This window comes from Symphalangus syndactylus, chromosome 18, assembly GCF_028878055.3.
Source record: "Symphalangus syndactylus isolate Jambi chromosome 18, NHGRI_mSymSyn1-v2.1_pri, whole genome shotgun sequence".
NCBI classification, from domain to species: domain Eukaryota; kingdom Metazoa; phylum Chordata; class Mammalia; order Primates; family Hylobatidae; genus Symphalangus; species Symphalangus syndactylus.
Genome location: NC_072440.2, coordinates 29,833,668 through 29,855,457, shown reverse-complemented (window position 1 = coordinate 29,855,457; position 21,790 = coordinate 29,833,668). Strand labels below are relative to the sequence as shown.

Here is a 21,790-nt window from a genome sequence, read left to right as displayed (position 1 = left end):
AATTGTACATTTAGAGTAGAGTAGTTTAAATACTGGATCTCAGGAGTATAAAAATAGTGAAGAAGACTGGATTTGGAAAGTATGGTCTAGAATTGCTTATTTACTTGTTTATTTAGAGACAGGGTCTTCTCACTCTGTTGCTCGGGCTGGACTCGAAGTCGGGAGCTCAAGTGATCTTCTTGCCTCAGCCTCCCAAGTAGCTGAGACTATACCTGTGCCCCTGTACCCAGCTATGGAATTCATACTTTTGAAGCCATTTTAGATCAAGATGTTGTCTCCAGAAAAAGAATTCAAACTCTTGCTGAAATGAAAATGTGTTTTGTTAGGGGTGATAACTCAATCGTTATGCCCATTTTGAGAGTTTGATTTGGTGAACTCACTGTCCCCCCTTAGACATTAAGATGGTGGGTTTGGGGCCAGGCACAGTGACTCACGCCTGTAATCTCAGCACTTTGGGAGGCCGAGGCGGGCGGATCACATGAAGTCAGGAGTTTGAGACCAGCCTGACCAACATGGTGAAACTCTGTCTCTACTAAAAATACAAAATTAGCTGGGTGTGGTGTCGCATGCTTGTGATCCCAGCGACTCGGGAGGCTGAGGCAGGAGAATTGTTTGAACCTGGGAGGCGGAGGTTGCAGTGAGCCAAGATGGTGCCATTGCACTCCAGCCTGGGTAACAGAGCGAAACTCCGTCTCAAAAAAAAAAAAAAAAAAGATGGGTTTGACTCAATGGAGGGGTGAGGAGTTCTGTGGCATCGGGTGCCTGCTGGGGATGGTGGGTGTTGAGGGACTGTGGTGAAGGATGGTGGCCACAGGAGGGTAGAGGACTGAGCCGGACTCCCTGGGGAAGGAGGTAGGGAGAAGGGGGAAAGGACAAACTTGGCCATCACAGCTTTGCCAAGAATTAAATGTCAGGGGAGCTTAATTATCTGCTCTGTGAGCCTGCATCAAGGATAACCCTCTTTCTGGTTCTTCCCAATAAAACCAGAATTCACCAGCTGCTCCAAATTATAAGGCCCCACTCTAGGCAGAATTGCTAAAGAGTGATGTTGTCTTAAGTCTTTTTTTTTTTTTTTTTTTTTTTTTTTTTTTTTTTTTTTTTTTTTTTTTACTGAGACAGAGTCTTGCTCTGTTGCTCAGGCTGGAGTGTAGTGGCACAATCTCGGTTCACTACAACCGTGGCCCCGCGGGTTCAAGCGATTCTCCTGCCTCAGCCTCCTGAATAGCTGGGACGACAGGCACGCACCACCACACCCAGCTAATTTTTCATATTTTTAGTAGAGATGGGGTTTCACCATGTTGTCCAGGCTGCTCTCAAACTCCTGGCCTCAAGTGATCCGCCCACCTCAGCCTCCCAAAGTGCTGGGATTACAGGCATGACCCACTTGTCACTTTGGGAGGTCAAGGCAGGAGAATTGAATGAAGCCAGGTGTTTGAAACCAGCCTGGGCAACATAGTGAGACCTCATCACAAAAATTTAGCTGGAGTGGTGGCACATGCCTGTAGTCCCAGCTGCTGGGAAGCCTGAGGCGAGAGGATCACTTGAATTTAGGAGTTCAAGGCTGTAGTGAGCCATGTTGGCACCACTGCACTCCAGCCTGGGTGACAGAGTAAGATCTTGTCTCAAAAAAAAAAAAAAAAAAAAGGTCCTACTTGGAAGATTGTTTGAGATTATTTTCTTGCCTAAATAAGTAGCTTTCTGAAATAGCTGAACATTTCATTAGACAAAGACTATATTAAGATGAAATTCTTGGGCACCAATAAAAATAAACTAATGTTTTAATTATTAAAGGTACAATTTGATACTTCTGTTCGTGCTCCATTACCTTGGTTTGCCCAGAGTGGGTTATAGATATTCCCAAGAATACTCCAGTGGGCTCTTCAGTTATGATTTTCTTTGTCTGCCATGATGTGAGCAATGTTGAGAAGCGCTGAAGACAATCTCTGAGTCAAGGAAGGGGACTTTTAAATTGCTAAAGTGTTCAGCTCACTCAGTTGCAAGCCTAAAAAGTTACGGATCACTAATGTCATCTTTAGGTAAATTTACTGCACTTATCATGGAAGTAATTTCTAAAATTACATTTTTACCTGTACAAATGAAGATAGGAATTTTCCAGATCTATCGTAGCATGTATTTAATAAATGTGGTGGAGATGAGGCAATATTTGCAATATGTGAGCTGCAGAGAAAATACTCTGTAATTTACGTAACTACTAGTGAATTCAGAACATGGAGTCTAGGATATACTCTAAAATCAGGGATAGATTGATTTTTTTTAATACCAGTTTTTACATTTACTTCAGAAAATTGGCAACTTGTAAGTTGAGTGAATGATTATTAGCCTTTTCTCAGAGGATATGTTGAACTTTAAAAAAGTGCTATATTTTGGATTATTATGTTTTTCTGGCTTTGAGACCTTTTTATCGTGTCAATCTAATCTAATCTAATGTAATCATGTTTCTATCATAGGAGGTGGTGAGAAAGCCCGAGCACTTCACATATCAAGAGGAAAACTATTGCCCAGAGAAAGAATTGACAATCTCATAGACCCAGGGTGCGTACATAGCCAAGTGCTGACTCAGAGTGTTCTCTGTTCCATGGTACTTTATTAGACAGTCTTGTAAATCAGTTATTTTGAATTCTAGTTCCCATCATAAGATTCAGGAACATGTGTTTATTGAGAGCCTACTATGTGTCAAACACTGTGTGTTGACATGTTTATTGAGAGCCTACTATGTGTCAGGTACTAGTGATATATCAGTGACCAAAACAGACACAGCTCTTTGCCCCACTGGAGTTTACATCATAGCAAAGGGAGACAGAAAACAACAGTAAAGACTGTAACTTCTGGCTGGGTGTGGTGGCTCACTCCTGTAATTCTAGCACTTTGGGAGGCCGAGGTGGGCAGATCATGAAGTCAGGAGATCAAGACCATCCTGGCTAACACGGTGAAACCCCGTCTCTACTAAAAATACAAAAAATTAGCTGGGCGTGGTGGCATGCGCTTGTAGTCCCAGCTACTCGGGAGACTGAGGCAGGAGAGTCACTTGAACCCCGGAGGCAGAGGTTGCAGTGAGACGAGATTGCGCCACTGCACTCCAGCCTGGGTGACAGAGCGAGACTCTGTCACAAAAAAAAAAAAAAAAAAGATTGTAACTTCTGTAGTGTGTTAGTAAGTGACAAATGTCATGAGAAAAAGAAAAGGTAGCCCAGGGTAAAGGAGAGGAAGATATGGGGCAAGTTGCAGTTTTAAGAGGTGGTGCCAAGGTAGGCCTCATTGAGAAGGTGACGTCTGAGCAAAGATTTGGAGGAGGAGAGAGAGAGAGAGCCTTGTAACTCTCTGGGGAAAGAGTGTTTCAGGCAGAGGGAATGGCCAGTGCAAAGGCCCTGAGGTGGGAGTGTGCCAGATAATGCTGTTATGCTCAAGGGGCAGCCAGGAGGCTAGGGTGGTTGTGGTAGAGGGAGTGAGGGGAGAGGAGTAGGAGATGGGTCAGATCCTGTATGGCCTTGTGGGTTATCGTAAAGGTTTTGGTTTTCACCATGGGAGAAATGGGGAGCTATTGTAGGGTTTTGAACAGGAGATGATTATGATCTGACATAGCTTGAAAGAGTGATTCTGGCTGCTGTATTGTGAGTAGACGGAGCAGCAAGGGCGGACGCCCTGTGACCAGTTAGAGGGCGATTGCAGGGATTTGAGGGAGACGTGATGGGGACTCAGCATAGGGTGGTAGTAGTGGTGGTGGTAGGAGTGCAGGGTTCTGGATGTATTGTGAAGACAGAGCCAACCCAACAGGATTTCCTGAAGGATTGGATATGGAGTGTAAGGGGGAGAGAGGGGGAAGTGAAAACTCCCAAAGTATTTTTTCTCCGGACACGTGCACACACATCCAACCTGGAGACAGCACTGTTAACACCTAGTGTATTATCCTTCTAGGCCATTTGTATGCATATATATCAGACACCTACATTTTTTAAAAACAAAAATGAAATCATACTAAATTTGCTGTTTTGTAACCAGCTCTCTTTTTTCCCCCCTAATGTATCTTGACCATGTAAGTAAGTGAGAGGCAGACTAGTAGGTTAAGAGCCTTGTCCCTGGGGCAAGATTGCTTTTGAAGCTCCCGGCTCTGCCCCTTACTTACTGTGTATCCTTAGACAAGTGACTTGATCTCTGTGTGTTTCAGTTTCCTCATCAGTAAATGAGGGTCACAATAGGATCCATCTCAGAAGGTGGTTCTAAGGAGGACATGAGTGAGTGTTTCTTTTTTGTTTTCTTCTTGAGACGGAGTCTCGCTCTGTCGCCCAGGCTGGAGTGCAGTGGCGCATCTCGGCTCACTGCAAACTCCGTCTCCCGGGTTCACGCCATTCTCCTGCCTCAGCCTCTCCGAGTAGCTGGGACTACAGGCGCCTGCCACCACGCCCGGCTAATTTTTTTGTATTTTTTAGTAGAGACGAGGTTTCACCGTGGTCTCGATCTCCTGACCTCATGATCCGCCCGCCTCGGCCTCCCAAAGTGCTGGGATTACAAGCGTGAGCCACCGTGCCTGTCCCTTTTTTTTTTTTTTTTTTGAGACAGAGTCTCACTCTGTCACCAGGCTGGAGTGCAGTGTCGTGATCTCTGTTCACTTAACCTCTGCATCCTGGGTTCAAGCGATTCTCCTGCCTCAGCCTCCCGAGTAGCTGGATTACAGGTGCGCACCACCATGCCCAGCTAATTTTTGTATTTTTAGTAGAGACGGGGTTTCACCATGTTGGCCAGGATGGCCTCAATCTCTTGACCTCGTGATCTGCCCACCTTGGCCTCCCAAAGTGCTGGGATTACAGGCGTGAGCCACCACACCAGGCTATAAGTGAGTGTTTCTAAAGCCCTTAGAAGAGAGCCTGGCACTTGGAAAGGATTTTTATTTTTATTAATAATTATTTATTTTTTGAGATGGAGTCTTGCCCTGTTGCCCAGGCTGGAGTGCAGTGGCACGATCTCAGCTCACTGAAACCTCTGCCTTCCAGATTCAGGTGATTCTCCTGCCTCAGCCTCCCACCTGGCTATTTTTTATTTATTTATTTATTTTTTTTGTATTTTTAGTAGAGATGGGGTTTCACCATGTTATCCAGGCTGGTCTCAAACTCCTGACCTCATGTGATCTACCTGTCTCAGCCTCCCAAAGTGCTGAGATAACAGGCATGAGCCACCGTGCCTGGCCGTTTATTTGTTTTTTGAGACAGGGTCTCATTCCGTTGCCCAGGCTGGAGTGCAGTAGCACAGTCACAGCTCTCTGCAGCCTTGACCTCTGGGCTCGTGGGCTCAAGTGATTCTTCCACCTCAGCCTCCCAAGTGGTTGGGACCACAGGCGTGTGCCATCATGCCCGGCTGTGTTAAAAAATTTTTTTTTTTGTAAAGATGGGGTTTCCCCGTGTTGCTCAGGCTGGTCTCGAACTCCCGGGCTCAAGCAGTCCACCCACATGAGCCCCACAAAGTGCTAGGACTACAGGTGTGAGCCACCCCACCTACCTCCAAAAGTTTTTAAGAGATGGGGTCTCGGCTGGGCGTGGTGGCTCATTCCTGTAATCCCAGCACTTTGTGAGGCTGAGGTGGGCAGATAACCTTCAGGTAAGGAGTTTGAGACCAGCCTAGCCAACATAGTGAAACCCCGTTTCTACTAAAAATACAAAAAATTAGCTGGTTGTGGTGGTGCATGCCTGTAATCCCAGCTACTCGGGAGGCTGAGGCAGGAGAATCGCTTGAGCTCAGGAGGTGGAGGTTGCAGTGAGCTGAGATCGTGCCACTGCACTCCAGCCTGGGTGACAGGGCGAGACTCCATCTCAAAAAACAACAACAACAAAAAAAGAGATGGGGTCTCACTATGTTGTCCTAGCTGGCCTCCAACTCCTGGGCTCAAACAATCCTCTTGTCTCAGCCTCCTGAATAACTGGGATTACAGACTTGAGCCACCACACCCATTTTAGATTTTTAAAAACAGATTTTATATACAGCATGTGTATTTGAAATATTGTCCCATTGAGGAAAAGTCTTTTCCTTTTCCATGTGTAACTGTTTAAATGTGTAGTTTTTAATGACATTAATTCAAACAACATCCTTTCTTCCCTTTAGGTCTCCATTTCTGGAATTATCCCAGTTGGCAGGTTACCAGTTATATGACAATGAGGAGGTGCCAGGAGGTGGCATTATTACAGGCATTGGAAGAGTATCAGGGTGAGTATTCTACTTGTGCTTCATAATGTGGGTTAAGAAGAAGACTTTGATGAGGCACAGGCATCCAGCACTCACTTTGCATATTAGCATGTGATTTATATGCTATTTATATTATGTAGGACTGGCTGGGTGTGGTTGCTCAGGCCTGTAATCCCAGCACTTTGGGAGGCCGAGGCAGGTGGATCACTTGAGGTCAGGAGTTTGAGATCAGGCTGGCCAATGTGGTGAAACCCTGTCTCTACTAAAAATAAAATAAGCTGGCGTGGTGGCACACGCCTGTAGTCCCAGCTACTCGGGAGGCTGAGGCAGGAGAATCGCTTAAACCTGGGAGACGGAGGTTGCAGTGAGCTGAGATGGAGCCACTGCACTCCAGCCTGGTGACAGAGCAAGACTCCGTTTCAAAAAAAAAAAAAAGATTTCTTTCCATGGAGACAAGGGCAAGGAAGGAGACCAGTCTTTATCTTTTCACTAGAGATGCTCTAGTATTGGATATTATGGCTGAAAAAAATTCAGTCATTTAATAGGTATAAAGTAGCACTTAATTATAAATTCTTTCTTTTTTCCTTTTTTGTTCTTTTTAGAGACGGTGTCTCGCTCTGTTGCCTAGGCTAATCTCGAACTTCTGGGCTCAAACGATGTTGAATATAGGCTAGCACATCATTATAATTTTTTTTTTTGAGTTGGGGTCTTACTCTGTTGCCCAGGCTAGAGTGCAGTGGCATGATCATAGCTTACTGTAGCCTCAAACTCCTGGCATCAAATGATCTTCCTGCCTCGGCCTCCCAAAGTGCTGGAATTACAAGCATGAGCCACTGCCCTGGCCTTCATCATAGTTCAAATTGACCTTTCTTACATAAAAATTGTTGTTGAACGGTTTGTATCATCACTACTCTTTCTCTGACAAATGACAGATGAGCTGGGTTTGCTCAAATTAAGCAATAAAGAGAATATATTGATTCTCTTACCTGGTGAGTCTGGGCATGGCTGGATCTGGGAGCTCAAATGATCTTAGGTCCCAGGCTGTTTTCTCCTCCTGGCCCTGACTTGCTGTGTGTCGGCTTTGTTTCTAGGCAGCCTCTCTAAATGCAGAGGCAGCGATGGTTATAGGCAGTTCCTGGTTTATATTCTATAAGTTTAGCAGCTGCAGTGGAAGGCAAGATCCGCTTAGGCTTAGAGCCTGTCCCATTGCCGAGCCTCAGTGGGAACTCTGGGTAGAAAGACCTGGTCCCTGTGCCCCCGTTTAAGGCAGGCTCTGGGGTCAGTCCTACTTGACCCACCTGGATTAAAGATAAGAGGCAGTTTCTGAGAGAAGGTTTAGTTTTGTTGCCAAAATAATAGATGCTGGGCAGGCAAAACCAATAGATATACAATCTAGTATTTTTGTGGGCCAACTTGATTTCTCATTCTGTAACAAGTCTGTGACCTTTAATAGACAAGCAGATATGGCTATGTCCCTTGTCCATGGTCACATAACTAACAAGTTGGCAGAGCCAGAATTTCAGTCTAACTTTGTCTGACTTCACAGCCCGGCCTCTTTCCAGTACCAGAGCTTCTTAAACTTTCTAGCATAGCACCCCCAGTGGTAGGAAGTATGAGCACACACTCTGGAGTGTGAGGTTATGGCCCAGCAACCTATGAGAAGCCTACATTTCCTTTGAAGTCTAGTTCGCTTAATGTTAAATCATTAAAAGTTTGCATTCTACTCTATAAAATGTTCATTGCAGTGCAGAAAAAGGTTTTATATGACCCAGGGAATAAAATTGATTCTCAAAGAAGAGTCCTTTTTGTCTTGTGGTGAGCCCTGCTGGCCACATATCTTAGTATGAGAAGCCCAACACTAGCCTGTGCTGGGTGTCCAGTTGCCATTCTCTGTTTTCAGCAGGGATTTAATGACTCACTCTTAGAGTTGTAGGCAGCATAAAGTGAGGTAACACAAACATCAGAAACAAAGAAAATGGAATTTTGTAAAGAGCACACTGTTGTCATCTCAGATATCAAGGGCACCTCTGACCTTAAGGTTTCCGGCCAGTGCTGTGCAGTTTCCCCAACCAGCCGTGGTTGTCGGCCGCCCTGCTCTTTGTGACTCATACCCAATAAACTGGTTTTGGTGAGAAAGGGCACTGTTGATGACTCAGGATACCTTTCATGTGTTTTTAGTATATTAAAGTTTGCATTCATTCTGACTTTACGTAAGATGAACGTTATATTTTAGACTACTTTTAGTTTTATAGAAAACCATGGGGCTGTAATGTTGAAGAACGAGAATACAAAAAATAAATCTTAGTACTAAAGGTCAGTTTTCATTTTTGCAAAATACCCTCCTAAAAGGAGACTTTGAAGTTTATTATGTTATGAGAGAATTCTTTTCCCTTGAGACTTGGATTATTTTTTCATTATTATTTTCATCTTGTTAGGACCCTTTCATTCAAAGAACCATTATGACACATGGCTTAGGTTGTTAGTTTTTTATTACTAATCTAGGACTGATGACTCTTCAAAAACCAAGTATGAGTTTATAAACTTGTTAAAAGTAATTGTTTTGTATTATATAAATTAATATGTGAACTGTGATTAAAGCTTGCATTTATATCCTAAGACTGCTGTCTGCTAATGGATGTTAATAGTGATATGTACTAGAAGTTGAAGGTTGTATTGGGGTGTCTTGTAATGAGTGTAATTAGTTTTGAAGAAATCTCTTAAATTCGCTCTCCAATGAAATTTCTGCCTTTCAGAGTAGAATGCATGATTATTGCCAATGATGCCACCGTCAAAGGAGGTACCTACTACCCAGTGACTGTGAAAAAACAATTACGGGCACAAGAAATTGCCATGCAAAACAGGCTCCCCTGCATCTACTTGGGTAAGTCACAAGAGTGGTAAAATAAACTATTATTAGCTGGTAAAATGCAAGATAGTTTGGAAGGCTGTATGTATTACATTTGGGATGGGTATTTTAAAAACCTGTTGATTTCTCCCATAATTATAAAGGAAACACAGGTTCTTTGCTGAAAACTCTGGGGGAAAGTAAAACAAGAACTGTTCATAGTACTAGTGCATAATACTCATACATTTTGATGCATGCCAGTTTTTTTTCTCTACATGTTGTGTGGTTTTTTTGTTCTCTAGATCCTGTTTTTCTTTTAACTTTATGGATCATACTATGAAAAAAATAGTAGCAAATATTTGTAGAGCTCTTGAGTGCCAGGTACTGCATTAAATGTGCAAGTATTATATAATTTGAGCAGATGTAATTTAAAGTAAAGTTAATTTCCAATGAAAGTAAACTTATATTTGAAATTAAAACACATTTAAATCAAAGAACCTGAAAGCAAAGCAGTTTAAAATGAGCCTTTCCTCTGGGCGCAGAGGCTCACACCTGTAATCCCAGCACTTTGGGAGGCTGAGGAGGGTGGATCATGAGGTCAGGAGATGGAGACCATCCTGGCTAGCATGGTGAAACCTCATCTCTACTAAAAAAAAAATACAAAAAATTAGCCGGGCGTGGTGGCAGGCACCTGTAGTCCCAGCTACTTGGGAGGCTGAGGTGGGAGAATGGTGTGTGAACCTGGGAGGCGGAGCTTGCAGTGAGCCGAAATCGCGCCACTGTACTCCAGCCCGGGTGACAGAGAGAGACTGTGTCTCAAAAAAAAAAAAAAAAAAAAAAATGGGCTTTTCCTAATACTGGGTTAGTCTGGTAAAATTCCAACATATGTTGTTCATGTATGCAGGTATTTGAACAGTACTGATGTAGAGGTATTTTTTGTTTTCTTTTTTTCTGTGAAGTTGAATTTACCTGATTAACTCACAATACGAACTGCTCTGCACATAGAGAAAACAGCAAATGAGGCCCAGCTGCTTGCAGGTGCTGTGCCGGTCATTATAGGGGATACAGTGAGGAGGATTTTGTTGTCTCTGTCTTCAGCAAGCTCATAATGAATTGGACACAGCATATAATGTGCAACCAACAAAAGACTTAATGGTTGTAGATTCTGAACTAAGTGCTTTCTATACATTTTTCAAGTCATCCTAATATATGATATGGCTCCTTTTGTTATCTTCATTTCATGGGTAAGGAAACTGGGGCATAGGATGGCTAGGAAACACACCTGTAATCACGCAGCTGTGAAGTCATGAGCTCTGCTTTGAACGCAGCTGACCTGTGTACCCACCACTCCAATCTGCAATAAAAACAGTATCAGAAGGCAATATGTATAAATTATTATATGAATTCTGTAGATGGCTTTTGTATTGGTTTAGAAGAAGGAAAGATACTTTTCCACCTTAACTCTTTAAGAATTTATGATGTTTCTGGGGCTTTAGCTGGTCCTCAAAGGAGAGAATGTTCTAAACATTTCGAGGAGAATTTTGCACAGGGGTAGGAAAGCCTAATGGGTTTGGGGCAATGAATCCTTTTGGCTGCATTGGGGGTTTGGAGAACGAGGCTTTATAATAGTTTAGAAAGACAGGACAAGTTTTTTGTGAATGTGATTAAGAACTGATGCTGTCATTGATACAAGTTTCCCTCTGTGTAGCACATTTTGTTCATAGAGATGCTTATGTTTCTCATTTTCCTTGTCTTCAGTTGATTCGGGAGGAGCATACTTACCTCGACAAGCAGATGTGTTTGCAGATCGAGACCACTTTGGCCGTACATTCTATAATCAGGCAATTATGTCTTCTAAAAATATTGCACAGGTAATTTTTCATGAATGAAGTGTACAGTGGTGCTTTTTACTCCAAATATCTTTACGAATTAGGTACTCTGGGATGGCTTGAAAGTAAAACAGAATTTAACACAAAATCTAATCTTTTTCCACAGAGAGTATCTAAAGGTTGTCTCCAATTAGAGCTTTTTATTAACTATAGGAATACTCCTATATTGTAATAAGATTATTAAAACAGGTTTTAGGCCAGGCGCAGTGGCTCACACCTGGAATCCCAGCACTTTGGGAGGCCGAGGTGGGCAGATCACAAGGTCAGGAGATTGAGACTATCCTGGTTAACACGGTGAAACCCTGTCTCTATTAAAAATACAAAAAATTAGCTGGGTGTGGTGGCACATGCCTGTAGTCCCAGCAACTTGGGAGACTGAGGCAGGAGAATTGCTTGAACTTGGGAGGCAGAGGTTGCAGTGAGCTGAGATCGTGCCACTGTACTCCAGCCTGGCGACAGAGCAAGACTCCATCTCAAACAAACAAAGAACGGGTTTGTAAAAGGAAAACAGGGTTTAAAAAGAAAGGGCTCCAGTAATTTCTTTTCTAGGGCTATACCCTAGGGAAAATCTAATATATGTATGAAGAGATACTTAGAAGAATAGTTGATGGCCAGGCACTGTGACTTGTGCCTGAAATCCCAGCACTTTGGGAGGCTGAAGTGAGAGGATCACTTGAGTCCAGGAGTGAGAGACCAGCCTGGGCAACATAGGGAGCCCCGTCTCTACAAAAAAATACAAAATTAGCCAAGTGTGGTGTGGCACATGCCTGTGGTTCCAGCTTTCAGGAGGCTGAGGTAGGAGGATCACTTGAGCCTGGGAGTTTGAGTCTACAGCGAGCTGTGGTTGCACCACTGCACTCCAGCCTGAGAAACAGAATAAGACCCTGTCTCAAGAAAAAGAAAAGAAAAGTTCATTGTAGCATTGTTTGTTAGAGCAAAAGTTAGAGAATAACCTAACTGTCCATTAATGGGAGATTAATAATACAGTTTTTATCTGTTAAAAGGAATGAACTAAAATTGCATCTGTCAACATAAGTCTCAAAAAGTAGATTGAGTAAAAAAAATAGTAGAATCAATATATGGCTAATTACTATGTATGTAAAGGTTAAATACATCAAATCCTACTGTATATTATTTGTGTATAAACATGCACATGGGAGTGATACACTCAGCTTTAGAACAGTGGTTGCCTCTGAGGCGAGAAGGAGGAGACAGGGATGAGGTAGGAGGTAGATAGGCGCTTCACCTATATCTCAGATACTTTATTCCTTTTATTTATTTATTTTTTTTGAGATGGAGTCTTGCTCTGTTGCCCAGGCAGGAGTGCAGTGGCGCAACCTTGGCTCACTGCAAGCTTTGCCTCCTGGGTTCACTCATTCTCCTGCCTCAGCCTCATGAGGCTGGGTAGCTGGGACTACAGGCGCCCACCACCATGCCCGGCTAATTTTTTGAATTTTTAGTAGAGACAGGGTTTCACCGCGTTAGCCAGGATGGTCTCGATCTCCTGACCTCGTGATCCGCCGACCTCGTGATTTGCCCGCCTTGGCCTCCCAAAGTGCTGGGATAACAGGCGTGAGCCACCGCGCCCGGCCAAATACTTTATTCCTTAAAAAGATGATCTGAAGTAAATTTTGCTTAATGTCAAGATTTATTAAGACTAGGTATTAGGCTAATGGATGTTTGTTATTCTGTAATTTTTTTTGCATGGTTGGAATATTTATAATACAGATGCCGCTATTGTGTTTTCATTTCTTTATTGGATTTCTTAAGTTTGTAATATTTTTATTAATATTCTGAGTAATCTATACTTGCAATTATTATATATCTTTTTGATTTTCTGTCAACATAGTTGGTTGTAATTGTTTATGGTATATTTTACTGTTACACAGTGACCTTGCCTACCTATATGCTTTATTTATCTAAATAGAAACTTTGGCTTTGCTTACTTTTGCACAGATGGCCGTTGCATTATCTATATGAAATTCATATTGTGGTCTCCATTTAATCTGGTATTATAATTTTTTCTTTTAGAGAAACAGGATCTTGTGTGTTGGCCAGGCTGGTCTCAAACTCTTGGCCTCAAGCAATCCTTCTGCCTTAGCCTCCCAATGTGCTGGGATTACAGGCCTGAGCCAACATGCTGGGCCTGGTGTTATAATTTTTATAGCTTACCTTTTATTAGTTTCCTAGGGCTGTTGTAACAAATTATCACAAATTGAGTGGCTTAAAACAACAGAAATTTATGTATTTATTTAGAGATGAATGTCTTGGTATGTTGCTCCGGCTGGTCTTGAACTCTTGGCCTCAGATGATCCTCCCACCTTTGCCTTGCGAGTAGCTGGGATTATAGGCGTGAGCCACAACGCTTGGCTAACAGAAATTTATTCTGTGAAGTTCTGGAAGCCATAACTCTGCAGTCAAGGCAGCAGCGGGGCTGTGCTTCCAGGGGACATTCTGTTCCTTTTCTAGCCTCTTCCAGCTCTTGGTGGCTCCAGGTATTCCCCTGGCTTATGGCTACCTCCCTCCCATGTCTGCCTCCATCTTCACATGACCTTCTCTGGGTATTTGCGTCTTCTCCTTCTCTGTCTTATAAGAGCACTTGCCATTGGATTTAGGGACCACCCAGGTAATCCACAAGATTCTTAATTATATCTGCAAAGATTCCTTTCCCAAATGAGACCACCTTTACAGATTCTGGGGGTTAGGATATGGCTATATCTTTTTATCTTTTGTTGGGGGAGGCTACTATTTAAGCACTATAGCCCCCTGTCATCTAACATGTTCTTTGCTGCGTCTTTCTGCTGCCAGGTGGAGTCTCTATTCCTGTGGAATTTTGAAGTTTAAAGTGCTTTAAAATCAGATCTTTTAAAAATCAAAAGTGTACATACTTCTTGGAATAAGCAATCCCTGCTTATGATAAAAAACTCAAAATGTCTGAAGGGCATTTGACTGAATGTCTATCTTCCTTTTACTTATTTTGTTTTTGTTTTTTAAAAAATATTAGGGCTGGGCATGGTGGCTCATGCCTGTAATCCCAGTACTTTGAGAGGCCAAGGCAGGAGGATTGCCTGAGCCCAGGTGAGACCAGCCTGGGCACACACCTGTGGTCCTAGCTGTTTGGGAGGCTGAGGCAGAAGGATTACTTAGCCCAGGAGGTTGAGGCTTCAGTAAGCCATGATTGTACCGCTGCACTCCAGCCTGAGTGACAGAATGAGACACTGTCTCAAGAAAATGTACATATATTTATAATATATAATATATCAAAGAAGGAAGATGGAGTAAGTACTAGTGTTTTCAGTATGAAGAAAAGTGCTCACACATAGCCTGACATCTTCAGTGCAGATTTCAGGTTTAGGGCTCATATATTCAGGAAAGGGTCAGAAAAGATACTATGGAGACTCAATATATGATAATAAATTTCTTTTTAAATTCCAAGAGGTTCATATTATATATCTAATTCATATTATATAGTTCATATTATATATATATGGTTCATATTATGTATAACATATATAATATACACACACACACATATCAGTATTTCTTTGAGCTACTTCTCTTAGCCTTTATTTTTTTCTATTTCCCTTAAATAGGAAAGGAGGTTTAGGGTTAAGGTTTGCCTTCTCATATTTTTATGAACCGTGTTTTTAAGTTTCCATAGTATCTTTTCTGAGCCTTTCCTGAATATATGAGCCTAAACCTGATATCTGCACTGAAGATGTCAGGCTATGTTTCTCCTTTTTTCAAAATCTAAACCTGTCATTTATGATTTTAATACTAACCTCTCTTTTTTGCTTCATCATTTATTCCCTTTCTCTTACTCTAATTAATTTTCTTGGGCAAGGCACGGTGGTTCACACCTCTAATCCTAGCACTTTGGGAGGCTGAGGTGGTAGATTGCTTGAGGCCAGGAGTTTAAGACCTAACATGGCCAGCATAGTGAGACCCCATCTCTCTCTCTCTCTCTTTTTTTTTTTTTTTTTGAGATGGAGTCCTGCTCTGTTCCCAGGCTGGAGTGCAGTGGCGTGCAATATTGGCTCACTGCAACCTCTGCCTCCCAGGCTCAAGGGATTCTCTTGCCTCAGCCTCCTGAGTAGCTGGGACTATAGGCACATGCCATCATGCCCAGCTAATTTTTGTATTTTTAGTAGAGATGGGGTTTTACTATGTTGCCCAGGCTGGTCTCGAACTCCTGAGGTCAAGTGATCTGCCCGCATTGGTCTCCCAAAGTGCTGGGATTACAGGTATGAGCCACTGTGTCCAGCCCAGACCCCACCTTTTAAAAATGAAAAAACAATTTTTTTATCTGCTTATTTTTCTTCTCATACCCCAAAATCACGTTGATACCTTTTCTTTAAAGGAAACAAAAAAAGAACACCAAAATGATGCCAAAAGATAAAGACCTTTTCTTACCTTCTGCTGTTTTTGAAGCTTTTCTCCCTACCTGGGTGGCTACATTTTTTTTACCCCCTTTGAGATGGAGTCTCACTGTGTCGTCCAGGTTGGAGTGCAGTGGCACGATCTCGGCTCACTGCAACCTCCGCCTCCTGGGTTCAAGCAATTCTCCTGCCTCAGCCTCCCTAGTAGCAGGGACTACAGGCATGCACCACCACACCTGACTAACTTTTGTATTTTTAGTAGAGATGAGGTTTCACTATGTTGGCCAGGCTGGCCTTGAACTCCTGACCTAAGATGACCCACCCACCTCGACCTCCCAGAGTGCTAGGATTATAGGCGTGAGCCACTGCGCCCAGCCAACATTCTTAAGGATTGGCACAGTGTCTTCATTTCTAACTGCTCACTCCTTCAAACCTCCATGCCCTACGAGAGTTTCACCAGCCTAGAGACCAGATTCCCACTCTGCACAGCCTCTTGGTATCATCATTTTTTTCCTTTTCCTGAAATTCTCCTTATGCTTCATGCCACTGGGGTGCCCTTATTTATTTATTTATTTTAACGATTTAGCCAGATCTCATTATCTGTCATCTCCCTGATCTTTCTCTAGTCTTGACCCCCTCTACATCTCTACTTCTGAACCTCAGGGGTTCTGCTTTCTCAGTCGATTTCCTGCTGGTACCTTAGCGTGAAATAGTAAGAAATATACACATTGATCTCTGTTCCCCGTTCCAGGAACACAGCTCCTAAAATCCTTATAAGTTTCTGAGCAGTAGGGGCACTAGGAGGCTCTTTTGTTCCAATATTTGGTGTCTGCTCCAGTTCCTCAGACAGAGTTCCTAATACCCTTGTAGATAGGGGTACTAGAAGAATCTTTTGTTTTATGATTTGGTCTTTGACCCCAATTCTTGTCACAGAGCTCCAAAATCCCTTGGAATTTCCTGGGTGATAGGAGCATCTTTTATTCTGATGAGGCGACTCTTAGTGGGCTCCTGGATGGTGCTGGTCACCAGAAAGACCAAGCCATGACCATAAACTTGGAGCTTTCAGTCCCAGCCCTGTCCTCCAGGGAGGGAGAGGGGCTGGGGATTGAGTTAATAATTGACCATGCCTCTGTGATGAAGCCTCCATAAAAATCCCTAAACTATGGTGTTCAGAGAGCATCTGAGCTGGCAAACCCATCCAAGTGCCAGGAAGGTGGTGCATTCCCACTCCGTGGGGACAGAAGCTCCAGCACTCAGGACCTTTGCAGACTCACCTTATGTATCTTTGCATCTGGCTGTTCATCTGTATCCTTTATGATACCCTTCCTAACCAGTAAACGTAAGTAAAGTGTTTCCCTGAGTTCTGTGGGCCACTCTTGTAAATTAATCAAACCCAAGGATGGGTAGTGGCAGCCCCGATTTACAGTCAATCAGAAATATAGGTGACAACCTGCTCCTTGTGGATTGGCATCTGAAGTGAGGGCCATCTTGTGGGACTGAGCCCTCAGTCTGTGGGATCTGATGCTGTCTCTAAGTAGACAGTGTAAGAACTGAATTGGATTAGAGGACAGCTGGTGTCTGCTGGAGAACTGCTTGGTGTGTGGAGAAATACCCCCGCATATCTGGTGTCAGAGGTATTGAGTGACTGTGTCAGATGGTAGGAAAAACACTTTTTCCTCTGTCTTTTCAGACTTAGGTTCAAACTACACATTGAACACGTTAACTTCCCCTACTCATTTGTTCCTTCACCTGAGTTCCCATCTACTGCTAGCACTACCTTGCTCTTTCTCTAGGACTTGATGAAATCCTTGGCTCTTTTCTCTGCATTTTCCCTTACTTAATCCTTTTAGATCAAAAATATACATCTTTGTCATTTTTGTATCCCCGGCAGTTGCTCTGATGCCAGGCACAAAGCCAACACATCCTAAGCCTTTGCCGAATACCCTGATGAGTCCTGTTGGTTTTACCTTTGGGTCGGTCCTCTCCACTCTCTTCCTACTGTCACCCCCAGAGGTAGCTCAGGCCTTTGTTACCACTAGACTGTGGCTCTAGCCTCGCTTGGCTGGTGTCCCTGCCTGCCTAGTCTATCCTTTCCCATACAGTGGACACATGCTGCAAGGTTACTCTTTATGTGGCCCCCCGTTACTATTTGCTACAAAACAATGCTCATACTTCTTAGCCCTATACTTAAGCCCCCATGTGATTGGATTTCAACCTAACTTTCTAGCCTTATTGCTCCTGGGCCCTGAACTGCAGTCAACCTGATGCAGTCACTGGTCTCCATATATACCATGGCCTTTTTTGACCATCTGCTCAGGCCCATGCTGGTCCTCTTTCCCCTCATCCTCCTGGGTCTGAGTCTCCAACCCATCTTCCAAGACACATCTCACATGCAACCCTTTGAAGGAAATCCCAGAATCCTTTACTAGAAGTAATCTTTTCTTCCTCCTAGCTCCCATAGTTCTTGTACTGTACCTTACTAATGGCATTTATCCCTTTGATCTAGATATATCTGGACTAATTTCCTCTACTAGTCTGTTAGCTACTTGAGATTAGGGACAATTTAGATGAATTTTTATATCCTCACACATTTCCCTGAGATGGTACTTACTTAATATTTATTAAAAGATAAATCTCCTTATAACTATTAAAGTTATAATATGATAGATACTGAGTGATTCTATTTCCTAATTTTAATGTTTGTTTTGTTGTTTATTTAAGACTTTGGTTTAGACAGACTGATAAAACAATTCCTTATATTTATTATATAAATTAATCACTTCTAACTTCAATTATGTTATGTATTCATTTCGATAGTAAGCACCAGCTTCCTTACTCAAATTTAGTTGTTGTTTTTCTCTCCAAGGTTGGTATTTATTTAATGTTACTAGCCTTGCCCATTGTAAATTCATTTACCTACTTATTTCAAAGAGTATGTCTATTGGCAATCATACTTCTATCGTTTTCTGTATCTTTGCTGCTGTAAAATTGTGGACAGATTACTGTAGACCTTCCAGGTTTCAACATATTCTTTTGCTCTCAAGGAGAAAAGATAGTTAAACTAGGAGCTTACCTTTATGTTCTCTTCTGTTTCATCTTTCCTTCATGGCAGGTTTTAAGACCCCTTAATTGTTTCTGGAGTTTAAAGAGTTGATGTGTGGGTGTCTGGTGGTCCTTCTTTGAGTCTCATGTCATGAGAATGCCTTCTCTGGGCCTTCTCCCTATCTGAGGCCTGATGACATGATGATCTTTGCAATGTGCTTCTTTTATTTTCCCAGTGGTGCAGTTTAAATGTGTCCCCCAAAAGTTTATGTGTTGGAAACATGGTTGCCATTGTGGTGACGTTAAATGGTGGCACCTTTGGGAGGTGATTAGGTCATGAGAGCTCTGCCCTCATGGATGGATTAATGCTATCACTGTGGGAGTTTGGCCTTCTTTTCCTCTCTGTCTCACACACTCCTGCCCTCTCTTGCCCTCCCACCTTCTGCTGTTCTACCATGGGATGACTGTCAGATGCCAGTGCCATGCTCTTGGATTTCCCAGCTTCCAGAACTGTGAAAAGTAAATTTCTTTTTAAAATTTTCTTTCTCTCTCTTTTTTTTTTTTTGTAGAGGTGAAGTCTTGTTGCTCAGGCTGGTCTTGAACTCCTGGCTTAAGCGATCTTCCCACCTCAGCTTCCCAAAGCGTTGGGATTATAAGCATGAGCCACTATGCCAAGCCAAATTTCTTTTCTATATAAATTACTCAGTCTTGGGTATTCTGTTATAGCAGCAGCAAACAGTCTAAGACACCGATTGTGGTTTCCATGTCTGGCTTTTTAAGTGTGAGACTTAGAATCCGCCTCAGAAGTGGGATCTTCATGTGTGTTTTCTTTAGGTCTCACATTACTTTTCATTTTTATAATTTATTGATAGTCTAGTTTGCTGTAGATTGATCTTTGCCCTGGTGCATTGGTTCTCTTTCTTGTTTTAGTATAAGCAACAAGGTGTTTTTGTTTGAATGAACAGTTTATTTCTTCTGAAATAGGCATCATTCATCTAACCACACTTAGTTGCAGTTCCTCAGGCCTTTCTCTTTTCCTTTGTGTTGTATTCTGCCTATTTTCCCTTCTTTTTGGAGACATATTTAAAATTATTCTCAGGTTTCCCTTTCTCCCCCCTACCTTACCTCCCTCTTCCTTCCCGCTTGCCTTAGCTTATTATTTTTGAAATGTATCTTGTTGGTTTTCACTGTTTTGACCTTGGTAATTGTTTTGAGGAGCTTAGTTAGGATAGGTACTGCATCCTTTTTCTTTCTTTTAAAGACAGGGTCTCATTCTGTTGCCCAAGCTTGAGTGCAGTAGCACAATCACAGCTCACTGCGGCCTTGACCTCTCAGGTTCAAGTGATCCTCCTGCCTCAGCCTCCCAAGTGGTTGGGACTTCAGGTGCATACCACCATGCCCGGCTAATTTTTATTTTTATTTTTGTAGAGATGGAATCTCACTGTGTTGCCCAGGCTGGTCTCACACTTCTGGGCCCAGGGGATCTTTCTGCCTTGGCCTCCCAAAGTGCTGGGATTATAGGCGTGAGCTAATGTGGCCTCTCGTTGTTTTATTTGTTTATTTATTTTTCGAGACAGGTCTCATTATGTTGCCCAGGCTGGTCTTGAACTCCTGGGTTCAAGCAATTCTCCTGCCTCAGCCTTCTGAGTAGCTGGGATTATAGGTGTGTGCTACCCTGCTTGGCTTGTTTTAAAAATGCATTTCAAGGCAGGCGCGGTGGCTCATACCTGTAATCCCAGAGACCGAGGTGGGTGGATCACAAGGTCAGGAGATCTAGACCATTCTGGCTAACATGGTGAAACCCCATATCTACTAAAAATACAAAAAATTATCTGGGCGTGGTGGTGCGTGCCTGTAGTCCCAGCTGCCCGGGAGGCTGAGGCAGTAGAATTGCTTGAACCCGGGAGGTGGAGGTCGCAGTGAGCCGAGATCACACCACTGCATTCTAGCCTGGGCGACAGAGCGAGACTCTGTCTCAAAAAAAAAAAAAAAAAAAAAAAGAATTTCAACCTTTGTTGGAGATGGATAGAGCCTAGGAGAAACACAATCACTGTCTGATTTCTTTGAGGCTCTCTGACAAAAAGATTGAGGAAGAAACAGAACATACTGGGTAAGATTGACTTTTTGTATTCTTTGTGCATTTCAGTCTATCCAGTTGGCATAGGTAAGCATGACTACTATCAAATCAGTGGTATTGATCAGTCAGTATAGTTGGTAATGTTCTTAAATTCTTGACAGCTATTGAATTGAGATGTATGTTTTGCGGCTTTTATTTTTTAATGGTGGCTCTTCAGGTAGGGGCAGGAAAAATGGGATGTGGGCAGTAGTATCTGCTTTCTACTTTGAATTGAAAAAGAAGTAAGGTGACAGATAAAAAAAATTATATTTTTAATGGCTTTTCTATCAAGCAGTTGGAACTTTTTTCTCCCTCCAAGTTATATTACATTTATCACAGCATTTCTATGAATTGGATAGTATTCTACAATTTTGCAGGGAGGAACTGAGGTCTAGAGTTCACCTAGCTTTTCAGAATTAGATAAAAAACCTCTTAGCTCTCTGTCAGAGACCCTTTCCATGGGGCAGGCTGCTGACCTCCAATATGTAATTTGCTTTGGGTGCAAGGAGACCCAGTCGCTATTTGTTTAGGCGAGACCTGGAGGGTAATGAAATTCAATCTAAAGCTTTTCCAGATGATTACCTCTGTTTTGTAGCATCTCATTTGCTTTTGCTCAGAAATGTTGCCTGTGCCTTCTGTGGAGGGGATGACAAGAATTGTTACTGTCAGGTATGTCTCATCCTCATCCTTCTTGCACGTTCTTACTCTTGATTCAAGTCTTAGAATCACCTCACCTTGCAAGAGTGATCTCTCTCTTTGTTCCTGTCACAGAGCAGGCCCACCTCACTGGTGACTGGGTGGATGGTAGCCTCTCGGTGGAGTTCTTTGGAGTTCACCTCTGTCCCGATGCAGATGCAGGTCCCTGTGATGTCTGTCCTGGTACAATGCCTGTGTTGTGCCACATCACAAGCCAAATCTCTGCCTCTGAGTCTGGTCAGGAAAGTTTCTGGTCATGCATCTTATGTCTTTTCAGTGTCCTCATGTAACGTCTTTGTGGTACCACCAGTGAATGCTTTGGGACATGGCAAGTTGTTAATGCTGTTTGGCCCTGGGATCCCTGTGCTTTGTGAGAGGAAGAAGCAGATATAGGAAGAAGCAGATACAGCTGGGCATGGTGGCTCATGCCTGTACTCCCAGCTTCTTAGGATGCTGAGAGGTACGAGGATTGCTTGAGCCCAGGAGTGCTACCTAGGCAATATTGGGAGGCCTCATCTCAAAAAAAAAAAAAAAAAAAAAAAGCAGACACAGTGGCAGAACTCTTGTTCCATTCACTTTGTCACCTTTTGTGAGTAAGTGAATGACTCAGAACTAAATGACAAGGATTATTAGT

The 21,790-nt window shown here is 42.8% G+C and overlaps 1 protein-coding gene across 5 annotated transcripts in view; it reads left to right on the top strand.

The window, feature by feature from the left end:
- MCCC2 (methylcrotonyl-CoA carboxylase subunit 2) overlaps positions 1-21,790 on the top strand; it is a 113,249-nt gene that overhangs the window by 6,575 nt on the left and 84,884 nt on the right. For all 5 annotated transcript variants that reach the window (XR_008652388.2, XM_055251991.2, XM_055251990.2 and 2 more), the window contains exons 3-6: positions 2,469-2,553; positions 6,109-6,210; positions 8,943-9,070; positions 10,793-10,905. Coding sequence is in view for 4 of the 5 variants with exons in the window: in XM_055251991.2 (XP_055107966.1) it covers positions 2,469-2,553; positions 6,109-6,210; positions 8,943-9,070; positions 10,793-10,905 (428 nt within the window). In the remaining variant the exon portion in view is untranslated. The remainder of the gene's footprint in view (positions 1-2,468; positions 2,554-6,108; positions 6,211-8,942; positions 9,071-10,792; positions 10,906-21,790) is intronic.